Source organism: Eulemur rufifrons, chromosome 19 (assembly GCF_041146395.1).
Source record: "Eulemur rufifrons isolate Redbay chromosome 19, OSU_ERuf_1, whole genome shotgun sequence".
NCBI classification, from domain to species: Eukaryota; Metazoa; Chordata; class Mammalia; order Primates; family Lemuridae; genus Eulemur; species Eulemur rufifrons.
Window position 1 is genome coordinate 73,636,596 of NC_091001.1, and position 24,707 is coordinate 73,661,302.

Sequence of the window (24,707 nt, forward strand, 5' to 3'; positions counted from 1 at the left end):
TTGTAACACATCAAATATACAAAATTAGAATAGCTGGTGCAATTAATTCTTACCAAACTTACTCAAAAAGCAAAGGTTGAGTTAATGCTAGAAATGATCTAAATAAAATAGAAAACAATTTAGAAAGTATTTTAATATTCTAAGTATACCTATTTCTTTGAATTAAATGTGTGTGTGTTTGCATGCACATCTTGCACTAGCAGAAATGTTTTTAGATTTTCACACTTTTGATTATATATGGAGGAATTCTAAGTTTTAGAATAAGGAGGAAAATTTAAATTTATAAGGGAATATTATCCTTAAATTGAAATTTAATTATACTAATAGTGATGATGTGATTACATTGATCACTTATTGATCAATATGCATAATCTTCATGGTCAATAATCTTGCTATTTTCCTATGAAGTTGCTATTTTCCTAATTTTACAGATAAGAAAACTGAAGTCTAGAGAAGTTAAATAACACCAAGGTCACATGGCTTGTATGAAGTGAAGCCAACATTCCAACTCCACTTTGTTTGATTCCAGAGCTGCAACTCATGACTGTCTAATAGGGCCTCTCTTCTAGAACTTTTCTTATATTTGTTAAGTATGTTCATTTTTGTGCCAAAGTTGTGTTTTATTGTAAGTAATGTGACATAGCAATAATGTCTCAATCTATCACTCACTGGAGACAACTCTTAAAATTTGGGTGTATTTTAATTGCTTTTTTCCTTTTTCCAGTTTATGTAAATTGTATGTTCTGAGATTATTGATAACAAAAAGAGCAAATGTGAGGCCTTGTGTGATGATTATGAAATTTCTCCATATTCCAGGGATTATATTTTTATCTAAAGAAGGTAATTTATCCCGATTTATCCTGATTTTTTATTGGTGGATTTAAAGGCTCATGCCTAGTAAGAAGAGCATCTCCTACAGTTGTTTGAGAGATGGCTGCAGTCTTCTCCCTGCTCTCAGGACTGCTGGGGCATGCCTTGGCTGCCTGTCTGACGTCTGTTTCTGATAAGTGAGTTTTAGTCTCTAACAGCTCTTGGGAATTTTGTCGGCAGAGACCTGGTGAGATCATTTTGCTTTCCGCTGAATTTCCTCTCTGTGTTTTTTTGGACTGTTCTGATGAACATGACCCCGGAGCATTCAATAATACCTCTGTTCCCTTAGGAACTATTGGCCTACTCCCTGGTTTTATCTCTCTCTGCACAAAAGCTCCATGTCTCTGGAAAGGAAAACAAAGTTGACATTAACCAGGGGAACACAAATTGCTGGAAGATGCAGCTGTGAACCGAGTTCATGGGTTAGCTCAAGTTCTAGGGATCCAGGCACTTATTCTCTGCCTCTTTACTGGCTGTCACCTTAGTCCAAAGCCAGATACCACCATGATAATTATTGGTTAACCTTTTTTAAATTATAAAATAGGGTGCACCAGGATGTGAACAGGAAGGGAAAAAAAGCAGAATGTCAAAGAAGCAGCATCTCATTATCTCCCATCCTCAACTTTTCTATCCTTTGGTTTTATAAGACTAGTCATATAAAATTTGATTTCTTGCCTTATGAGTTTTGATGAATACAACAGAAACTACAGTTCACAGACCTGAGGATTTATGATTGCATCCCAAATGTCTATTAGTTCCAACAAAAGGCTTACTAATAATGAAATATGAAAGCAAACATCTGTAGTTGGAAAAATCCAATAATTGACAATTACATTTCTATTTGGCTTCATAAACTTTCTAAGTATCTCCCTGCCACTCATGTACATTAAGCATATAAAAAAGTTTATCAAACTGCTTTGATATTATCATTATTATTTTTTTAAATATAGGGTCTCACTATGTTGCCCAGGCTGGACTTGAATTCCTGGGCTCAAGTCATCCTCCCACCTCAGCCTCACCAGTAGCTAAGACTACAGGCACGAATCACCGTGCCTGGCTATGCTTTGATATTATCTTACACAAATGATTTCAATAATTTAAGTAAACCAAATTCTAAAGACTGATTCAAATTATGATATCATTCCTTAGTTTTACTATGGCATGTGGCTGAGATTCTATCCTTACTAATAACTATGTTAGTTTGTTTAAATAAACTTAGAAAGATGATTATGATGTGAAAAGGCTTAAAGTTCTATTGTAAGTCTATTCTGTCCTAAAGTATTAAATAAATAATTCTAAACATTGTCTCACCTTTCCTCGGATGGGCTCATTAGGCGTTTTCCTGGCATCGTATTGATGAATAAAAGAGATGCATTCTACAAAACTGTTTTGAAGTTCTGCTGATGCATCAGGAAAGGCAAGTGGAACTAACAACAAAAAAAAAAGATTTTGCAAAGTCAGGACAAAAATTAGATTTGTATAAGGAAATATAATCAGTATTCATAATATTCATGCTTTATAAAAGATACTAACAAGGCCAGGTGCAGTGCCTCATGCCTGTAATCCGAGCACTTTGGGAGGCCAAGGTGGGAGAATCACTTGAGTCCAGGAGTTCAAGACCAGCCTGGGCAATACAGTGAGATCCTATCTCTACAAAAAATAAAAAAAAAAAAAAATTACCCAGGTGTAGTGGGGAGGTTGAGGCAGAAGGATCACTTGAGCCAGGGAGGTCAAGGTTGGGTGACAGCCTGAGTGACAGACGAAGACCCTGCCTCAAAATAAATAAATAAATACAAAATAAAAACGCTAATGAAACCAAATTCTTTAAGTATGCAAGATTATTTACACACATCTACATAATAAATATAATGGATTCACCATTCTTTCTCCATATAAAGAACTAAATCAAAACAACCAAATTAGCCCTACACATGGAATTTTTAAAAACTAATATTAAATTAGTATTAATATTAATATAATAATACTAAAAGTCTATTTGTCTTTAAAAATCTGTTAGATGTGCTTTTTTTAAAAATTTATTTATTTATTTATTTTTTTGAGACAGAGTCTCACTCTCTTGCCCAGCCTAGAGTGCCGTGGCATTAGCCTAGCTCACAGCAACCTCAAACTCCTGGGCTCAAGCAATCCTACTGCCTCAGCCTACCAAGTAGCTGGGACTACAGACATGCGCCACCATGCCGGCTAATTTTTTCTATATATATTTTTGGTTGTCCAGATAATTTCTTTCTATTTTTAGTAGAGACGGGGTCTTGCTCTTGCCCAGGCTGGTCTCGCACTCCTGAGCTCACATGATCCACCTGCCTCAGCCTCCCAGAGTGCTAGGATTACAGGCAAAAATCTGTTAGATATGCTTTTTACACAGATACAAATAAGTTTTAGGGAAAGCATAAATATAATTTATTTGTCAACTTATTTTTTAGTACTAGAAAGAATATGAGAAATTCTATGCTGAATCTGTAGTTATGGCCAACTGGTTAAGGCAATGGACAAGATATTCTGTGTTGAAGTTACTTCCAGCTAGCATTAACAATGAATTGGAAGACTCTGAGGGCTGCTGCAATTATAGTTGAACACATAATTCTTTTTACCTCATCCAATGACAGAGGTTCTGATACTTTGCAAGACTATCATGAGTATTAAACTCTTTAAAAATCACTTTTAAATAACCTTTCAATCTGGGTGATGAGCACATATATATATATATATATATATATGTGAGTTTATTATATTGGTCTCTCTATGCCACATACATTTAACATTTTAAATAATTTTAAAAACTCACTTTAGTTTTACTTTCAGCAGACAAGATTATTTAAAGCCGTGGTCCCCAACCTCTGGGCCATGGTCCAGTACATTTCTGTGGCCTGTTACGAACCTGGGCCGCACAGCCAGAGGTGAGCGGTGGGTGAGCTAGTGAAACTTCCTCTGTATTTACAGCTGCTCCCCATCGTTCACATCACCGCCTGAGCTTCGTCTCCTATCAGATCAGCACGGCATTAGCTTCTCATAGGAGTACGAACCCTACTGTAAACTGTGCATCTGAGGGATCTAGGTGGCACATGCCTTATGAGAATCTAATGCCTGATGATCTGAGGTAGAAGTGAGGCTGTGATGCTAGCACTGGGCAGCAGCTGCAAATACAGATGATCATTAGCAAAGAGGTTGTGTTATGGTGAGTTGTATAATTATTTCATTATATATTATGATCTAATAATAGAAATACAGTGCATAATAAATCACTTTGAATCATCCTGAAACCATCACATTGTCTTCCATGAAACCAGTCCCTGGTGGCAAAAAGGTTGGGGACCGCTGATTTAAATAATCAGAGCAACTTCTAGTACTCTTGCTGACAATCAAAAAAGTTTAGTGAGGTAAAATTATATCAAATAAAAAAATTTCTTCCTTAAAAAAATGCACATATGAGTTCATGTAAACCTATTTATGGAATGATGTACAAGAAACTGGTTAACGGTGGTTACTGTAGGATAAGAGAATTGAAGGACTGAGGACAGAGGTGGAGAGAATTGTATTTATTTTTCACTGTATATTAATTTGTACCATATACATATGTCAACTGTTAAAAAATAAAATAAAATTATACATTTAACATTGGGAGGAATACATAAGAAAGAAAAATGGTACTAAATTTACACTTATTAAGCACTTATGAATTCAATATTCAGACATTGATATAAACTAATTTTACTAGCAAGAATGAGTATTCAAATATTTTTACATTGCGTGATAGAAAATGGCAATGTTTTCCCAATTAGCAGGGAAAAAAAGTTAACATAATATTTTCTTGATTTCTAATTGAAATCAGCTACTCAAAACTTATTTTCTCCTTAATCATTGCCTTTTATTTAGGACTTGCTAGCACACAAAGAACAGCAGTGCAAAGATTTAATAATTATGACACTGAAAAGTCTATCAATAACTTATTTTTTTCCACCAAGTGGGAAAAGACTAGCATTTTTTGGATCAATAGCGTGGTCCAGCTCAGAGATCATTCGTGTGTTCAGAAACACAGTTTGATAACTTCTTGGATAAACATGAAGCAGCTCTAAATTTAAGCATTAATCAGGTGGGGTTAATAAAGTATCCAAAGCATGGGTTTGGGGATAAAATAGACATGTTTTCAAACTCTATCTCTACCATATTGCTTAGCTGTGTGACTTTGAAAAAAAATCACTCAACTTCATTGAGCAATTTCCTTCTCTTTAAAATGGGAATAATAGTAATTTGCTTTCAGAATTGTGAGGATTGAAGAGAATGTTTATAAAGTCTCTAGGATGTGCAGATCAAATTATTATGCAGAGTCTTCAAAGTTAGCAAGGGACCAGCTCTTTTGTATCCTGACAAAGGGAAAACTATGGAAGGGAGAAGGAAGCATGAATCTGATGAACTTTAAAAAAACCACAGTGAGAAACCCAAAAGCTTTAGTTGCCTTGAGAAGATCATTGCTTGCCCAGTCATTCCAGCTGAGTCCAGTCCTCAGACCACCTGCCAGCTGAATGCAGCCACGTAAATGACCACCACCAAGACCACACGAAGATCTACCCAGCTGAACCTAGTCCAGATTGCAGATCCTTGAGCAAACAGGATAATTGTTGCTGTAAGCAACTAAATTTGAGGTGTCTTGTCATGCAGATAACTGAAACAGAAATACCTGAGACGGAAGTCAATTATATTAAAATGAATCATCTTTTATATAGTGATCTAGAATCTCCCAGAATCTGAAAAATAATAACTTAGAAAAGCATTCATTTCTTCATGGGAACTAATAAAGGAAGAGGAAAGTAATCTGAACTATTGCAGAGAGAAATTCCTTACCCAGACACTACCTTTATTAAAATTAGACATACCAACTATGTTCATTTATACAAACATACGAGACTTTTAGAGAAGCTCACAATGGTGAGGAATATCTAAGTGTGAAAACATCAAAGAAGATATTCAGGTTCTTAGTGGTTATTCTACTTAAGAATTCAAATTGTGCCCAAAGTAATTACTTGCAAGAAGCCTTGTTAGATGAGAACTACAAAAAATAAGGCAAAGTCCATGAAGAATGTTTGAAATCCACTCTCTGTATCTTGGAAACTTGATCTAATTAAAATAAGAATTTTCTAAACAAGTTGGTATCTAGCCATTTATATTTTGTCAACAAAGCCAGGATTTATTCAAACACACAATTTGCTCCTTATATTGGTGAGAACATAGCAGTTTTACTTTGAGAAATTTTCTTTTCTTAACTTTTTATATCTGCTTAAAAAACACTCATCGGTAATATTTTTCTCTTAAGCCCCATTCTTCTTGATGGTGTTTATTTTGATCTTACATAAAAAGATTATTAATGTAAAAATAATAGTATAGATTTTCAAAATATAGTAAAAGAAAAAAGTAACAACATAACCGGAGTAAGAAATTATTGTTATACTCGACCTTGGTGTAAAAGAAGCAACACAAACTAAAACCTATTTTAAAAAATGAATTTTACCACAGTATCTGAATTTGCAATTCAAAGGAACATTAAAATATCACGTAGTTGGTAAACAGCCAAAGTTTTGTTTAAGTATAAAATATCCTCCTCACAAATTAGATCAGCCTTTCCCATTTATAAAGTTTTATTATAGAAAACCAAATGTGAACACTTATTCTTACAGCGACTCAGACACAATGGAGCACAGCCATTTGTTAACTGCCTGTGGATGGCAGCCAGCAAACTGTGTAGTGGTACAAGACATAAAGGGCACTTTGAATTGTCAGCGCAAGATGACATTGCTGAAATGCCAAAGACCAGGCGTAATGAAGTGGGCTGATGGAACAGAATGACTATGACTTTTAATTGGTATTAGTGCATGTTTATGTGCACATTTTTCTATGTTTGTATGCTTATATTAAAAAGCTGGCACATACAGAGTAGTTTATATACATATTTTAAAATGCTACCTTAAAATATGTATTTTTAAAGTCATTTTTCATCCAGTACCCAAATACCACCTAAAATATGAATAAATTACAGGCCTATATTGTGTTGTATATGTTAGTTTAAATTACATTATGACTTTAAATTAATCTGTTGAATAATATATAATTATCATCCAACTAATCAATAAATATATATTGACTCTAAGCATTATACTAGGCCCTAGGATACAATAACGAACTTAGCAATGAGAATACCAATAAAAGAACAAACAGAAAGAGAAGAGAGAGAGAGAGACACCATGCCAGGTCCCAAAGCTACAGTTCAACCCAACACCAAACTTAGTACAATGCAATAATTAATAATAGAAATAGCTATCATTTATTGTCTACCATGTACCAAACCCTGTGGTAGGCACTTTACATGTTATTCATTTCTCATAACAATCCTGCAAAGTAGGAATTATTATTGCCATTTCATAAATTGAGCAAAACAAGATGATAAAATTGAAGTAATAGGCCCGGGATCAAACAACACTAAGTACTGAACCAATATTAAATTCCAAGGAGAGTGTTGATGGTGATAGAGTTACTGTGATTTCCAGTTAAACGTGGTAAATTCAACGTGTGCATTTCCCCTATTCCTTCCCAAGCCTCCAGTACAGTGACAGTAAAGACATTAAGACGGCTTATACACTTAAGGAGAAAAAGCACTAAATGAGAGCGAAATGTGTACAGATTTGGAAAGCAGATAGGTAAGTGGCAATTGACTCGAGTAGACCACAGAAAACTGGAAGCTAAATGCTGTGGGGATGGGGATGTGGTAAAAATTGAGCCATTTCACGCCTCAGCCTTCCAGGAAGGCTCTGGAATTGGGAAGCATCAGATACCTCTGAGGCAGGGAGCATGGGGTAGGTACAAGGTGAAATTGCAAACAGAGGATTGTTTGAGTGACTCCCGGACTTTCTGTCCTTCACCCCAGGTAGTGGTTTGGAGAATTCCTCCCAGGGAAAATTAACTAGCTGAACAGATCTACAGACCCTGATTTGGGGGGATCCCTTACGAAATGGCTGGGTCCTGCCTGATCAACCTAGAACAAAGCCCATCTTGCCAGTGTCATCTTCCACCACTCTTCTATATCCCTTCAACTTGAGTAGAAGCAACTGCTCCTTGTGCAAAAAGGACTGGTTAGTTAACCAAAAAAGTCAAACCAAAGAATCATATACCATATGTACATATGTTCATTTAACTAGTTCATTCACCAAATTTTTATTGGAGTGCCAAGCCACTTTCTTTAAGGCAGTATCCACTGATTGGAATTCCACTTTGTGTTTCTTGTACAACCATCTTTCCACTTTCTGTTTCTTTAACACAGAATGAAAACATAAAGACACACTTGAAGCAAAATGAGTGCAGAATCCTTCAAGGTTTCAAAAATTCACTCCAGCTCCTCTTTTCTAGTTATTTTGCCCACAACTAATTGGTATTTTTTTTAAAGTTAGTGATTGATCTTTTATCAAGTCTTTGGACATTCAACTTTGAAAATTTTATAGAAACAACTGTTTTCTTTTCATATTCAGGTGTTAATTTACAAGAATATGTAATTAAATTATGGAAATACACTAACAAGTACACAGACATAAATGGGTTTAGAAAGAAGCATGACTTCCAGAGAGCATCACCACCTCCCTGATCTGAGTTATTAATGTATGCCCCTTCTCTAAATCCACATATTATGAACAACAAGATAAAGTAGGTAGATTTGGAAGATCAAAAGGGGCCATGCAGGCCATGGTGAGGAATTTGAAATTTATTCTAGTAAAAATGTAAGAAGTAACTGGAAAATCCAAAGGAGGATAATGACATGATTTTGTGTTTTGAAAAGACCCTTCTGATCATGATGTGGAAAACACCTGAGAGGAGGAAGAAAGGCAGCAGGATGATGGTGGCTGCATTACACTGGTCACAGTGAAGATGGAAAGGAATAGGTTTGGGATATATTTTGGAGATAGAGGTGTCAAGATTTGCTGATGGATTGAATGTAGAGGGGGAGAGAAAGAGGAGAGTTTTAGAATGACTTCTAGGTTATCAAAACTTCAGCATCTGGGGGAATAGAGGAGGTAGTCACTGAGATTGGAAGATTGGCAGGGGATAGGTTTGCATGGTGGAAATGAAATGTTTTATTCTAGCCATATCAAGTTTGAAAAGTGATTACCTATCCACAAGAAGACGTTAAGTGGGTGGTTGGATATGTGAGCTTGAAGCTCAGTGAAGAGGCCAGGGTTAGAGAGATACATCTGGTTCTTATACTGGTTCCTTTGACCTTTAGCCTTAAACTTCTATTCCTTGTTTCATCCACACTGGGCAGTAGCTCTTGATAACCCATATGTTAGATAATGATATTAGTATCCTTCTCTTCTTCTACTTCCCATCTTCTATCAACTGTGTATTTACTTTTCTTATTAAAGCTGCTAACATACATTCTGTTCTGTAATTACCTTTAAACTTTTCATATTGTGTTTATAGATTGAGCCTAAAAGTTGAAAGCTACTAAATGACATTTATAATATTACCTAATTACATGAATTTTGTTCACTTAAGGGCTAAATATTGTGCTAGGACTTCATTTTCCTCTCACTGGGTCCAGTGCCCAGTGCCAAATGAAAAAAAAAAAAAGGTTCTATTAATAGTATCCATGCCAAATAATCCTCTTTTCTAGGTTAAATTATTTCCCCTGAGAACTTTAAAGACATTAACTCCATTGTTCTATTGTGCCCTTGCATCAGTGCTGCTTGATTCCATATTGATTCTTTTTTTTTTTCCATATTGATTCTTATTCCATAGATGGTCACTTATTTTTCTTTTCCTTTTTGGAAACTTTTAGAATCTTCTTTTTCTGATTGCTGTTTTGCAACTTCATAACAATGTGTAGATTTGTATCTTTTTTCCCTTCATACTCGGAAGCACTCAGTAGGTTCTTTCAATGCCTTTTATATAGGGAAACTTTCTTCTTATTTTAGAGGCTGTGTAGAGTAGTGATTATGAGTGCAGGTGCTGGAATCGGGCTCTTTGGGTTCAGATACCAATTATTCACCACGTAGCCTTAGGCAAGTTGTTTAAACTCCATGCTCGCTTTTGAAGGGGTTCAAAACACACCACCCCAAAATATGCTGCTCTAGCATATTGACTATATTGAGTTAAACGCACTTGAAAAACAGCAGATGCAAGAAAAACATTCTGACCTTCCTTCTATTTTTTAAAAATAGGAGATGACATTTCCGTGTGAAAGATGTCTTCCCTGTCCCAGAAAGAATCATTCTTATCACCAAGCACAAGAATTTGAGGCTGAGGAAAATCTGTACAAACCAACCTGGTTAAACTAACCCTTATCTTCCTGTCACCTCTCTACCCAATTACCCTAACCCAAGCTTCTGTCTTGTCACATTTTCACAATTGACTACTCTTAGTCCAATTCAGTATGTAATGTTCAACTCTGTGTTTTTGGGTCTTCATTTCCTTGTGAAGACTCCCCTGCTACATAAAACTTGCATTCAACAAAATTTATAAGCTTTTCTCCTGTTGATCTTTGTGTCAGTTTAATTCTCAGGCCCAGCCAAAAGCCCTAAGAGGATAAAGGTAAAATTTTGCCTCCCCACATTTTATCTGAAAAATGAGAATATTAATGGTGTTAGTACACTATTATACTGCATAGCATCATATGAAAATTAAATGAATTAATATTTAGAAAGTTCCATAAAGTGTCTGGCAAATAGTATGTGCTTAGGAAATGTTTTAATGATTCTCTTGCCTTCATTTTCACTCTTTGTTTTTTTTTTGTTTGTTTGTTTTTTTGGAGCTCCAGAAAAGTTGGGTCTCCCAAACTGGTCCTCCATTTTGCTTTTTTTCCTCTCATATTGTCTAGGTTTTTTATTTTGTTATTGTATTATGCTCTGTGATATTTCTTTGCCTTTATACTCCAAACCATTTTTTTAACTGGCATGATTCTAATCTTTGGTTGGCCATTCATAATTAAGCATAGGAAGATGACCAGCTTTATTTACCAAAATAATTGATGTGGTAGTTGACATCTGGCTAAGGCACTGTGCTCTAGTTGTCTTAATGTTGGGATAGGGTGGCTTGCTCATGACTGGAGCTGCTATTTAAGAGACAGATTTCCAAGTAACTTTCTGACTCCCCCTACCCCCTTTCATTCTTGCCTTCTGCTGTGCCTGCTGAGACCACAGCGCAGCCAGGGCTTTTGCCAGGGAGACTGTCTCTTCTTTGCTGCAACTTCTTCTAGGTATTGCTTCTTCTCTTTTATCCATCAGTGGGGTTCCATTCTTTCCCACATTCAGTTCTTTTTTCCATTCTCTTCACTTTATGGGTTTATTGCTTTGCTCCTGTTTATAGTAATAGGGTCTTGAGAAGCAAGGAATTTGGATGTTTGTGCTCAGTCTGCTATCCTGAATCAGAAACAGAAACTTTATTGTCTTTCTAAAGGAGCGGTCATTGTTACAGATTATCTGATAGTTAGCCCTCTTAATTAACTACCTCCCTTGAGGTAGAAATCATGCTGAATATGACCATTTTCTAAATCCTGACCTTCAATCTAGCTGCCCTTTGTATCCTTAACTAGACTGACCAAATCACAGAAGCCAAAGGCTAAAAGTAAGTAAGAAACTCTCAATCTTTAAAAGCAATCCTTTGTTGTCCACTGTCATATTTTACAGTGGCTTATTTGAAGTTTAGCTTATGAACTTTTGTATGAGGCGAGGATCAGAGTGGGTGCTGAGTAACTGTAGTTTTGTTTTGACTTGATCCTGCACTTGCTAAATCCTATTCCAGAGAGAGAGATGACTAGGATGTAGGTTAAGAAACAGATACAACTTGAATAAAAAGTGACTTAGTTTATTATAGTGACATTGTTAGGTAAAATCAATTTTAAGTCTGAAAATGTTTTATTTAATAGTTTATGTAACAGTATTTCCTAAATAACGTTTTGGGGGACACCAGTCATGTGTGATATCAATAAGTGGGGAAACGCAGCATTGTTCATTCCCCTTCTTGGAAATTCATCATGCTTATATTTTGAATAAGAATTTTGAGAGTTATACAGCAAAAAAAAAAAAAAAATCTGTTTGACTTTTTCAAGTTCATTTTCTGCAAAACTTATTTGACCACTTCACTTGTTCTTTTGAGCAGTATCTGCAAATGTCATATAAAACTTGTGTTCCTCAGAGTGCACTTTTAGAGATATTGCCATTTATTGTCACCTACCATTTTAATAGTTATAATTATTAAAATTTGGTGGCAACAACAATGAACAGAATGCTACTAAGTTTCTAACTTGGAGGCTGGTGTTATTAATGATTGGTTCAATTTTCATTACATTATATTAAAAATGTTTGAAGACAAGTTGTCCACGAGGAAGAGATAAACTTTTCAAAGGTTGCGCTTGCTGTACATACATTTTCAACTCCTGTTGAGAAGTAATTTTTTTTTCAGGAGGTGTCAGCACATCTAATACATCTTAATTTGAGAGCAGAAACCTGAGATAATAAAAAGAGGTTTCACCACTGCTAACCTTACCTATTCCACAAGAAGGCTTTTGCATCTTGCTGTGCTTGACTGGCAAAACCAATGGACATGTTGGTTTTTGGAAATCAGTCCTCTGGGTGCTCTTAGTGTCATAACGTGGTCGGAAGGCAGGTTCCAGTGCTTTACCATGTGACCACCAGTCACCCTTTGTAAAAAAAAAAAAAAAAACAGAAACACAAAATTGGATATTGCAGGACATTTACATGTGTTTCTTGATGTCTATGAGTCTTCAGTAATTCAACTCAATGAGTTGTTGGATATTCTAGTACTAAAATATAGTTCTGAAATCTAGGGATAAATGTCTTTGCACAAGACTTAATTTCTTAAAAGGCACCTAAAAATGAGCTATCATATATTTTTTAGCTAAAATACAACTGTTAAATTCTTAAGCTACCAATAGCTAGAGTAATAGAAGTCAACAAAACAGTTGGGTTTCTGTTTTGTATTACAATTTTATTATATGTGCACATGTATGTATATGTATATAATATTAAACATGATTTAATGTAAAAATTATATCCTATACTTTTCATCATGACAATACAGATAATGTATTATCATCTAAAATGGTTTCAGAGGTTTTAGTCCATGACCAACACAGTGAAATATATTTTATGTCATGCAAGGGTACATAATGCTACACATACATAAAACTGAAACACAAGTTTCACAAAATACTTCTTACTATATATTGATTATAGCTCACATTGATTTCTAATTCACTAATGACTCAGTTTGATAAACTTTGTTCTAAGGGGAAATATCTGAAACGTTACTGAATTTTTGGTATAAGACCTCAGTACTCAAGAAAGGGAGAACTGATGGATTCTTCATTATCATGTATAATTTGATCTTTCAGAAGTTGAGAAAGCAGTGAGGAGAACCGTTGTTCCACTTAATTCTGATCAAAAATTTTAAAACTGGCTGATCAGGTAGAAGTAAGAGAAACTTGTGACACCTAGGAGTTCTTGGTTATGATCAGGGAATGAAAGTAACCTTCAGTATAATCAAACGCCTACCTTGGGTTATAACGAAGCAGGTCTGTCTTTAAAAAAAATCAACTCTGATTCCATAGTCAATGACTTTTAAAATATGATTCAATGGGGATGAATATGTGGTTCTCATAAGTAAAATTCTGACAATACAATTGAAGCTACATTGATACAAAAAGGAAGAGGCAACTAAAGAAATCCACGTGGCTGGATAGGGAGTCAGCTCTCAAATGAGCTTAGTTTAAAAGACAGGCATGTATAAAAGAGGTGCACAATATCAAATTCAAAATAAAATCAATGGAGACAACTTGTCAGAAGATTGTCAAGAAGCTTAGAAATAGAAGAAATTCATGACACATGCCAAAGGCAGCAAAAATAAGATTTTCTGGAAAAAGAAGTGTTTGTAGCAAGAAATCACGGAAAGACTAACAATTTGAGCTGAAAGTCAGAACTACTCAACTTTAGGTTGTTAGAGGAAATTACCTTCATACTGAAAAAGATGGGATGAATATGTACCAAAGAGAGAACTAAGCCCTGAATAGCTGATGAGAGAGTTAGACCTCACTTTGTCATTTTAAATGAGTGCCAGTTTTTAGGCCAATGACAAATTGTAACCAGGAGCAATGGAACAATAGGCAATTGTAACCAGGGGTAATTTCTGCAGAGATCACAGAAATTTAGAAACTAGGAAATTTTGGAGAATAGATCAGCTAATGCCCCATTTTTCAGAATGGGCTAAAAGGTGAATTAAAAAAAAATTAAGACTACTTGATATAGATCCTAGGAAAATTCTAGAACAGATTACCAAACAGATGGTGTCTTTTCACTATCTGGCTGAAAATAGTCACGTCTTGCTGTTGTCAGAGCGCCTGCTTCTGGCAGCGCTCCTCCACTCCACTCCACAATTCTGATAGTGCTCATTATGCCCTGGGATTAGGATTTATAGGCTTTTTCTCACTTAATTTCAACACAATTCTATGAGGTAGGTGAATCCACTTTACAGATGAGAAAACTGCCAGATTAAGTAACTTCCCAAAGGTATGTTATTAGCAGGCAGCAGCACTGCCACAGTTCAGCCCCCCACCTCTCTGTGCATACCCCTAATTTCTGTGCTGCATTGCTATATCAAATCTGCTGTGGAATGCAAAATCAAATAAGCACAAACTTAATTAAATTATTTCCAAAGTAAAAATAAAGAGGCCCTAAGTAAGTGTCTTAGTTTGTTTTGTGCTACTATAACAGAATAAGTTAGACTGGGTAATTTATAAACAACATAAATTTATTGGCTCACAGTTCTAGAGGCTGGGAAGTCCAACATCCAGACGCTGGCGGGTTTGGCAATTCTGATTCCAAGATGGCACCTTGAACACTGTCCTCATGTGGTGGAAGACAGAAGGGCCAAAATAGGGCAAGAAGGGACCAAACTTGACCTTTTATAATGGCATTCATTCCACTCATGAGACTGAAGCCCTTATGGCCTAATCACCTCTTAAACATTCCACCTCTTAATACTGTTAAAATGGCAATTAAATTTTAACATGAGTTTTGGAGGAGACAAACATTCAAACCATAGCAATAAGTGTCCTGAGAAAGTTCTCCTATAATACGATTGTAAGGCATATACTTTTTATCATCTACTTTTGTTGATCAGAAACTTTTGCTAATACCTACGTTACAGGAAAAGTGATTCTGGATAAGTGAACCACTAGGAAATGGCTGGTGGACTTTAAGTTTTTTCTTAAACAGGAGTGTAATGCAAAGCTATCCTTAAAGCAGAGATATTTCACCTTTTGAGCAAACTTTTGAATTGAGAATTTTACCAAAGTGCTCTCTTTAGTTTTACAAATAAAAGCAAATAATGAACAATTTCTTTCTAAAAGTATGATTGGTGACTTTAAGACCCTGTAGTTTGTGCAAATGTTCTGATGAGTGTTCTAAATTTCATCTGAGTGAAATCCTATAGTTGAAAAAATATTGTCTTTCCTGTTGCTGGGTAATCTTCTATGCCTGAAAAGTATGGTTTGTTCCTGGAAGAGTGAGAGTGTGTATGTGCCCATGGAACATGTGCATGCCTTTTTGGTCTAAGAATTTGCTCATAAAAGATTATGAGATTAAAGAAGGAGATAGATGGAGGCTTGTTTTTATCTTTTACTTACACTGAAGGGAAAAACTACCAAAAAATTACTGCCTTGTGTACCATCATTTGCACTGGATTGTCGGGGGGTGACATGGAGTTATTTTAAACTGGGGAAAGTGTGATGGCTTTGTCCAGGCTTTGGGGGACAGACCATACCTGGTAGATTGTAGAGAGGGTTTTGCCTAAAGAGATAGTTGTTCCTAACTCAAACTTTGGAGCAAGAGAGAGGAAGAAGTCCTCCCTCCCAGTCTAAGGCCTGTCTTCTTTCCTGCCCCAGATTATTAGTCTCTGGGCCTCCATGGTCAAAGATGCCTGGAGATGCCTCATGATGGAGCTCCTCCCAATCCCTTGGTCCAAGAAGGCCTGACGGTTGTTGCACTGTGGGCCACTTAGTCACATTTCGAAGCCATTGTAAGGCAGTCTCTATGTTATACTCCTGTTATCCCTGAGCTTTCAGAAGCATTTTAGTAACCATTACTTATTTTCCATTCTTTGGGAAACTAAGGGAGAATCCTCAGGGGAGAAGTAGTAAAAATAAGAGAAGCATCCTGGGGAAGTGTAAGAGTTGGTAAGCTGAGCTCCACGGCAGTAGCCACAATGGCTTGGCCAAGGGAGCTGGTGGGGGTGGTGGTCACTTGTGAAATATAAAATCATACTTTGGGGATTCCCAAGGAAATACAGATAAAACCTACATACAATCACATTTTATTGGTAGAGCTCAGTGGCTTTAAAAATTGGGGTTCTATCACAAACACTAGGGCAGGCAAGGTCACATTGGTTACATTGTACCTAAATTCATCTCTATTTTGCTGTAAATACCATGAGTGCTAAAAAATATCTCTTTTGAAGCAATTCATAATGTCCCCCATAACAATTCCAAATTGTGTTCTGTGGAAGACTAGTTCTCCAGCATATTAATAGGTGTTATACAAAAGAGGTTTCCACAGTTAAACAAATTTAGGAAATAGTGAGATAAGCCAAGTTAAACAAGTTTATCACAGGATTTCTCAGAAACTTCATATTCTAATGTGAATTGTGAAGCTCTGAGAAAGGTATATAAAAATACAATTTTCTAAAACATATTTGACTTTGGAAATTTATTTTAAGCAAGTAGGCAAGGGCCAGTGCTCTGAAAAATAAACTTTGTAAAATACTGACATAGTATAATCTCTTTTAAAGTACCAATATTTGAAAACACAAAACAACCAAACTAGTTTTCTTTTCTTTGGAAACGACTGCGCTAAAACTCCTTTTGACTTTTTCTAGCACCCCCAATTTTATGTTCCCAGGTAGAAGTGGATAGGTGATAGTTTGACTTAAAAATCTTATAAATAAATAAAACCAACCAATCTGGTGCTGTGTTCTAAAGATATCTTAGCAAAATGCAAAAAACAACAGATGTCATTTAAAATATTTAGGCAACTTTATTGTCTTTACTTTTTTTCTAAAGCCAGCATTATTATAAACCAGTTAATTTTTTTTCTTAACCAAGCTAACCTTTAAAAAGAAACCTGTCATTTTAAATAAAGGAACAAAGTTTACAAATGTGAAATAAGCATTCTTAACTGCTCCTTGGGTACTTGGAAGTTTGTTGGTTTTGTTTTTTAAACATGAACCAACCTTCCCTTCACTCCACACCCAAATGAAACACGTTTAACTCTTCAGTCTCCCTCTGTAACTCCCCACATTTGTACTCACTGTCAGCCTCCCTTACTTGAGCTCCTACTTCATCTCCAACTTATTTTCACCATCTCTTAAAGGTCCAGCACTGATAAACAATGATTCTACTACTACTCCCTCACTTAGTCTTGCTGATAGCAGCTCCTAACACCTTTGTTCCTTTCTTTATTTTTTTTTCAAGACACCTACAGACTAGGAATGAGAGAAAATTCATTGAGAATAATTTTTTTAAACTTTCATGTTTTATATTTCTATTCTTAAACCAGTTTCTTTTCCTTAGTATCTCCAATGTAAGGATGGGCTTAGTTAACAGTTTCTTTTAGATTCAACCCTGAACTCAGGAGAGTCATTCATTGGCTTTTGTAAGAAATATGGGAATTTCACTCATCTGGATATCTGTACCAAATTTATTCCCCCAGTGTAGTCTGATCTAACAATAATAATTGATTTCCTTAAAATCTGAAAGAATTGGTACAAGAGCACCTACCAGGGCAATTTTATAAAACGACATAGCCTTAAGACTGCCCTCGTAAGAGTTTACACTTCACAATACTAAACATATTTACCCAAGGGAATTCCTGCCCTGAGATGATCTCACACTCACACAGTGCCACGGTGTGCTTGCTGTCTTGTGAAAAGAACAGATGTTATCAGTGCCAAGAGAGCTCACAAAAAGCAATCTGCATTTAAATGTTAAGTTAAATAACTACACCTAACTCATGCATAGCAGGGACGAGGGAAGAAGTGGAGTAGGGCGAGGGTGACATTGCCACAGTCGTCTGAGACCAATTAGATGCTCTTCCTTTTCCAAATGTCATGCTGGAAAATACCTACATGAGAAGTTATTATTACCTCTGCTGTGGCATATTTTGAATACCATCCGTTGAACACTTACCGGGCCCAGCACCATATAAGGTCCCCTATCATAGAATCTGCTCTCAGCTGAATGAAGATGGCGGGGTCCTCGGTCCCCACAACTGTGCCGAGAGCAGTGGACTTGGAGTCTGCTGCCACTGAGAGCTCTTGTTTGTGAGTGCTTCCTTTGTGGCTTATGAATGCTCTTCTGCCAGGTCCCTGCGTGGTCATTACCTCACCCTCCCTCGGGTCTTTCACTCAAATTTCACCTCAGTGAAGATTTCTCTTTAAAACTGCAGCCCTGCCTCCAGCATTCCTCATCCCCGCTTCCACGGCAGCCCTTACCACTATGGAACATTCTCATTACTTATTTTATTTATTCCCTCACTAAAACATAAGCTACCTAATGACAGATTTTTTTTCTCATTTACTTTTTTCACTGCTGTATCCCTAATGCTTAGAACAGTACCTGACAAAAATATTTGTCTATTTTGATCCTCACGAAAACCCTATGAGAAAGACAATTACTATCTTTATTACACGGATAAGGAAACTGAAGCTGAGAAAGAGTGACTTGCCCAAACTCACACAGCAAATGTGTAGTTGCCACAAAAAAGAATAAACTAGTGATACATGAAACAACATGGATAAATCTCAAATGCATTATTCTGAGAGAAAGAAGACTGATTCAAAAAGCTACATGCTTTATAATTCCATTTGTATGACTTTCTGGAAAAGGCAAAACTATAGAAAAGCGATCAGGGGTTGTTGGGTAGGGGAAGGGGATGAGCACAAAGGGGCATGGAGGAACTTGGTGACGGAATGTTTCACAGTTTGATTATGGTAGGTAACGTGACTAAACCTTTGCCAAAACTCACAGAACTGTACACTAAAAAAGGTGAATTTTACTGTGTAAATGTGGTAGGCAGAATAATGCTCCCTCTGTCCCCAAAGATCTTCATGTCTTAATCCCCAAACCTGTGAATATGTTACCTTAGATGGTAGAGGGACTTTGGAGATGTGATGAAGGATCTTGAGATGGGAAATTATCCTGAAGTATGTGAGTGGGCCCAGAGTAACCACAGGGATCCTTATCAGCGGGAGGCAGGAGAGTCAGGGAAAGATTTGAAGATGCCGTGCTGCTAGCTTTGGAGAAAAAGGTGCCGTGAGCCAAGGAATGTGGGAAGCCTCTAGAATCTGGGAAGGGCAAGGAAACCGATTCTCCCTTAGAGCCTCCAGAAGGAACCAGGCCTGCTAATAGCCAGTGAGACTGATTTTGGACTTCTCAGCTCCAGAACTGTAAGAGAATAAATTTGTGTTGCTTTAAGCCAGCATTTAAGTTTGTGGTAATTTGTAACAGCAGCAATAGGAAACTAATACAGTAAATTATACCTCGACAGACTTGACTTTGATAACATCTGTAAGCTATTTCCAATAACACCTCATAGAAATTGTTGCAGAGATTAAAGGATATAATTTATATAAAACACTTAGCTCATTCCTAGCATTCATGTACTTTTAATAAATGGTAGCTATTATTGTACAGAAAGTATCTGGATTACTGAGTATAATGGGAATTTTTCATACTAGAATATACGTCACAAATACAATATTATACAAGAAACTTCTTTAGTAACTCCTAAGCACTACTTAGTGGCTATAATCTGACCCAATTCAGAAAAATGATTATTTAGATTCCTTCCCTGTATATACATATATTGTTAGTATGCAAAAGTTATCTGCCCGAATAGTTCCAGGTTACTGCTTGTAATTATTAGATTATAAACAGTACTACTTTGAGATGTGTCATATCCTTTAAATAGTCTGTGACCACATTGTCCTGCAAAAGGGCTTCTGAATCTAAATCTATATTTATATATAATGAACATCTGTCCAACCTGCTTTTCTGGCACTTTTTTGGGATCCATGTAGGGAACTGGTTCATTGTATGTTCTCGTATTTGTGTTAATGAATTTAGCATAATATACATGTCCTCTCCCAATGCATGGTTTTGAGTGCTGTAAGCTTTTTCCAGGGTTTTTTTCATGTTTGATTTCTTCTTTTTTTTCAGTTACATACACTACACCAGCATCTTCTATTTTATGCTGTCTGAAAAACATAATTAAATTGTAAATCATTCACCCCAATAACCATTTCAGTACTGAGACATAATTACATAAAATAAGATTTAAATATATTTCAAACATCAGTCAAGACAATTTAGGCTTTATTAATAGTTATAAGCGTTTGTGCTATTAAAATTTGGGAGGTTATCTTTTAATTCTAAACCATATAAAAGAGATTTGTGTTAACAGTAATTACTCATTATAATATACTAGTGTAGTGCACCAACTCTCATTTGCTTGGAGTAAAGAAAGAGTAGTGATTTGACCATGCTTACAAATCATGTTTCAGTATTTATGCATGTGGGTAAGTTACATGCTAAACTTAACTCATCTTCTTTAAGGTTTTATTACCAAGAGATGGCTTTCCCCCCTCCCCTTCCCTAGTAAACAGCCATCTGAATGAGGATAAACTATTTAATTTTAAAAGCTCACCTGGCAAACTTTAAAACTACCAAATAACCACCATTATTTATCTTTTCAAGAAAAGGCCACTGAGCAGGCAGTAAAAATCAATTCAATTTCATCACTTTTTGCTTCTAGTAACCACATTGCTACAAAAATGAAAATTATTAAAATGAAAAAACATTTTTAAAATGTTTAAAAAAACTTATCAAGTTTTTATTTTAAAGAGGAGAAATAGACATTATAAAAGGCAGTATTTTAAAATTTCACATACTTGAAAAATAAAGAATGAAATATATGAATTTGAATACTTTTTACATTAGAAGCTGTTAAAATCAAAGCTGTGACCCCACAGAAGGTGAGCCAATAAGATTCAAATATATAAAGTGGATAGTTCTGTTTAAGCTTACACATAGCTCTTAAAATATAACCCCTACCTTCCTTAAGAATAAAGCCAGGTCTATCTGTTCTATCATGTCATTTTTTCAGTTAAAACCCTCGAGGGGCTTTCCTCTGCATTTACAATAAAATACTGTCTCCCAATTGTAGCTCTAAGGTCCTGTGCAACCTGCTCCAGCTAATCTCTTTAACCTCACTCAAGCCTCTTTCCACACTTGTGCAGCCAGCCTGCCTTCTTTCAGTTCCTGGAACACACTAATCTCTTTTCCCCTTGGGGCATTTGCACGTGCTGTTCCCTCTGCCTGGGCAGCCCTTCCCCACTCCCCCGACACAGCTGGCTTATATTTAGGTCTCAGATTGAAACTCATCTCCTTGGAAGCTTTTTCTAGAGCGCCCTCTCACCACCCTGTGTGTTCTCTATTTTAGTATTTGGTCTATTTTTTTTATAACACTTACCACAGTTTATGTACCTAGTTTTTTGTTTACTTGTTTTTAGTAAGCACTACAAATATCCTTTAGTAGGCAACAAGTTCCATGAAGGTGTAGATTGTTTCATTCATCATTGTGTACCTAACATCTGGACAAGTGTCCTATTCATCGAAGGTAAATGGACTGTCAATTATAATATTTACACATTTCTGGTGAATCTGCCGGAATTGTTTTTTTTTCCTTCCCCTCTGGCTTTGTTTTAGCTGTATACCCTCAACTGTCACTCCAATACACATTAAAACAACATTCAGAATCCTTGGATTCTAGTTCCCTGCTTCCCAAGAAAATTGTTCTCTGTAAAGGATTTGGAAAACTGATTACCGATAAAGTGTAAATAACTTCCAAGCCTTTTCTGTTACCTTTCCAGAGATGTAAGTATTTAAAGGTGGAGACTTTGGGGTCAATTAATTTATCACTGTAGACTTCTGGCATCAGTTTTTTCCACACCTGTTTCTCATAGTTGTAACCCAGCAATACACCTGTACTGGAATCAGATCCTTGAAGAAAGGACTGTGGCTATTTGCTTGCATACTTATGCATTCATTTGATTAAGCACTTGTGATGTGAATGGCTATAGATTGATACCTAAATGGGAAATACATGACTCCGTAGCAATCTCTTACCTGAAGGAAAACACAGATAAAAATACTAATGGGCTCTGAAGTGAGTCAGACCTGGACTGAAATCCCAGCTGTGCGATTTAATATCTGAGCCTTGATTACCTTATTTGCATGATAAGGACAATAATACCTATCATGATAGATGTGAGAATAACACGGAATAATTCATTCTTTCAACACATATTTATTGAGTTAAATATGTCAGGTGTGTTGGAGGCACTGAAGATATAGCAGTGACAAAACAAACAAAAATTCCTGCCCTCACAGAGCTTACATTCTAGTGGGGGAAGACAGATGAGAAATAAAACAGTACACAGTCTGTTAGATGGTGTTAAGTCCTAAGGACAACAATAAAGCAGGGAATGGGAAAAGGGAGTGCATGTATGTGGGAGGTAGGATGCATTTTTAGGTAGGGTGGAGGCTGCATTGTGAAGGTGGCAACTGAAAAAAGAAAGAAGGGAGGGAGAGAGCCAAGTGGATATTTGAGAGAAGGGTATTCCAGCAGAGTGAACTGTAACTGCCAAAGCTTTGCAGCAAAAATGTGTCCGTCCTTAGCACAGTGCTTCTCAAAGTGTGGACGCTGGAGTACCTGCCCTGGCATCAATTATGACCTTGCTGGCAATACAAGTTTCCAGGCCCCCTTTCAACCTACTAAATCATAATCTCTGGGGCTGGTTCCCAGGAACCTGTTTTAACCAACTGTTCAGCTGATTCTTATACACATCAAAGTTTGAGAACCAGTGTTCTAGGGACAAAAATACAGGATTTGGAAGCAGGAACCCCTGGCTCCACATCACTCTTAACTAGCTGAACTACTTTGGTTCAATGGTTCTTAAAATTTAGGGTACATCAGAATCACCTGGATGCCTTGTTCTAGCCCAGAGTATTTAGCTCCATCTCCGAGTTTCTGATTCAGTATGTCTGGGGCGGGGAACCCCCAAGGATATTTATTTCTAGCAATGCTGATGCTGGTCTGAAGCCAGTCTTTGAGAATCACTGAGATGAGAGGGAGGAGGCCGGTGTGCTGCAGCAGAGTCCTGTCAGAGGCGGGCAAGCTGTAATAAGATAGCTGTAATAAGGAAGGAAGGGGAAGGGGCACGGTGTGCAGGCCCCATAGGCCACTATAGGTGCCTTGGCGTATATTCTACGATGTCGTGATGAAGAAAGACCACTCTGACTGATGTAAGGGAAGCTGCAAAGCCACCACTTAGAAGACTATGGCAGCTTCCAGGTAAGAGAAGATGGTACTTGGGACGGGGTGGGGGTGATAATGGAAGTGATGAATAGTGGTGGATTCTGGATAATTTTACAGGTAAAGCCTACAGAATTTGCTAATAAGGTACATGGTGGAGGGTGTGAGAAGGAGTGGATGATTTCAAGATGGCTTCAAGAATTTTAGGCCAGGCAATGCATGTAAAGTGCCTGACACACAGTATGTGCTCAGTAAACGGCGTTTTAACAAATTATTGTAAGCGCTCAGCCACTAGAAATCAGAAGTAGCATGGGGACTGTATGAGGTTTGGCTTGGACTGTCCGTGCTGAGGTCCCATCCCTCAGGTGTCACCTATCCCTCCCACTGAAGGAGGAAAATATTTTTCGAAAGGGGAAATAAAAACCCAACTCCCAGCACTTACTGCTGCTTATCCTCCTCTCCTTTCATGGGCCCCTACGGCCTGGCACGAGGCAGCGAGGAGCACGCAGGAAGAACAGGAATGCAGCCCTACCAAGGCAGAGGTGCGCAAAGCAAGGCGATTGTGACTCTCGCGTTGCTAAGCGACGGCGGCCTCCAGGCGCTGCCTCGGAAAAGGCGTGGGGGGCGGGAACCGGACCTGGGATGCGCAGGCGCAGTCACCCCGGTTGGCTCGGGGCCGGCTGTTGCGGTGTGCGACTGCGCAGCAGGGTGGGCGGGGGCAGCTGGCTAGGTTTGTAGACGCCCAAGCTTTACATCCTGTGTTTGAACTTGCCCTTCCCCGCGTAGGGCTGGGAGGGGTATTTACCAGGACCGATGGGGTCCTCGGGGATCAGCTAGGGGCGGTTTCCGGAGCCTCCCCCGCGGCCCTCAGCTCCGGTGCCGGGGGCGGTGCCAGGACGTCGCCCCGGCGCTGCCGCTGCTATCCCAGGTGGCTCCAAAAGTGCAGGCCGGCAGGAAGGGAACTTGTTTTCTCGTGAAACATTAAATACTGTGCAAGTCGTGATTCCTGCTCATGGGCTGCCTAGCCTTTGCATGAGAAAGCTTGGCTGTCACAGTTTTCCACCATTTCTGACAAAACCTTCCCCTGGCTGTGCGGCGAGGATTAAAATAGAGCAAGAGAACACTCATCTCCTGCAAATGAGGCTCCCTGTGGCGTGTGCATCTGTTCCAGCCTGAGCGGGGTTCAGAATCGGGTGGCTTAGGCCGCGGGTTGGGGCTTGTACATGTAACACTTACCCAAAAAGAGCAAGCTCCTGGGAAAAGCCGGTGATGACTTGCGTCCACCTTCTGGCCTTGGAATTTCTTACCTCATTCCACCATTGCCTCCCAATTTCCACTATCGGAGCCAAATGTCTTTGGCATCTGTCATGGTAACTCATGCATTTCCTTGGATAATGG

The 24,707-nt window shown here is 37.5% G+C and overlaps 1 protein-coding gene across 1 annotated transcript; it reads right to left on the reverse strand.

The window, feature by feature from the left end:
* Window positions 1-845: 845 nt before the first annotated feature.
* On the reverse strand, window positions 846-23,777 carry CIMIP6 (ciliary microtubule inner protein 6). Its single transcript, XM_069493878.1, has 5 exons — window positions 23,752-23,777; window positions 19,980-20,190; window positions 12,409-12,562; window positions 2,182-2,297; window positions 846-1,214 (listed from the first exon to the last, which is right to left on the reverse strand). Exons 1-5 carry the CDS (start codon window positions 23,775-23,777, stop codon window positions 846-848), a joined length of 876 nt encoding a protein of 291 aa, XP_069349979.1.
* Between the last annotated feature and the right edge of the window lie 930 nt (window positions 23,778-24,707).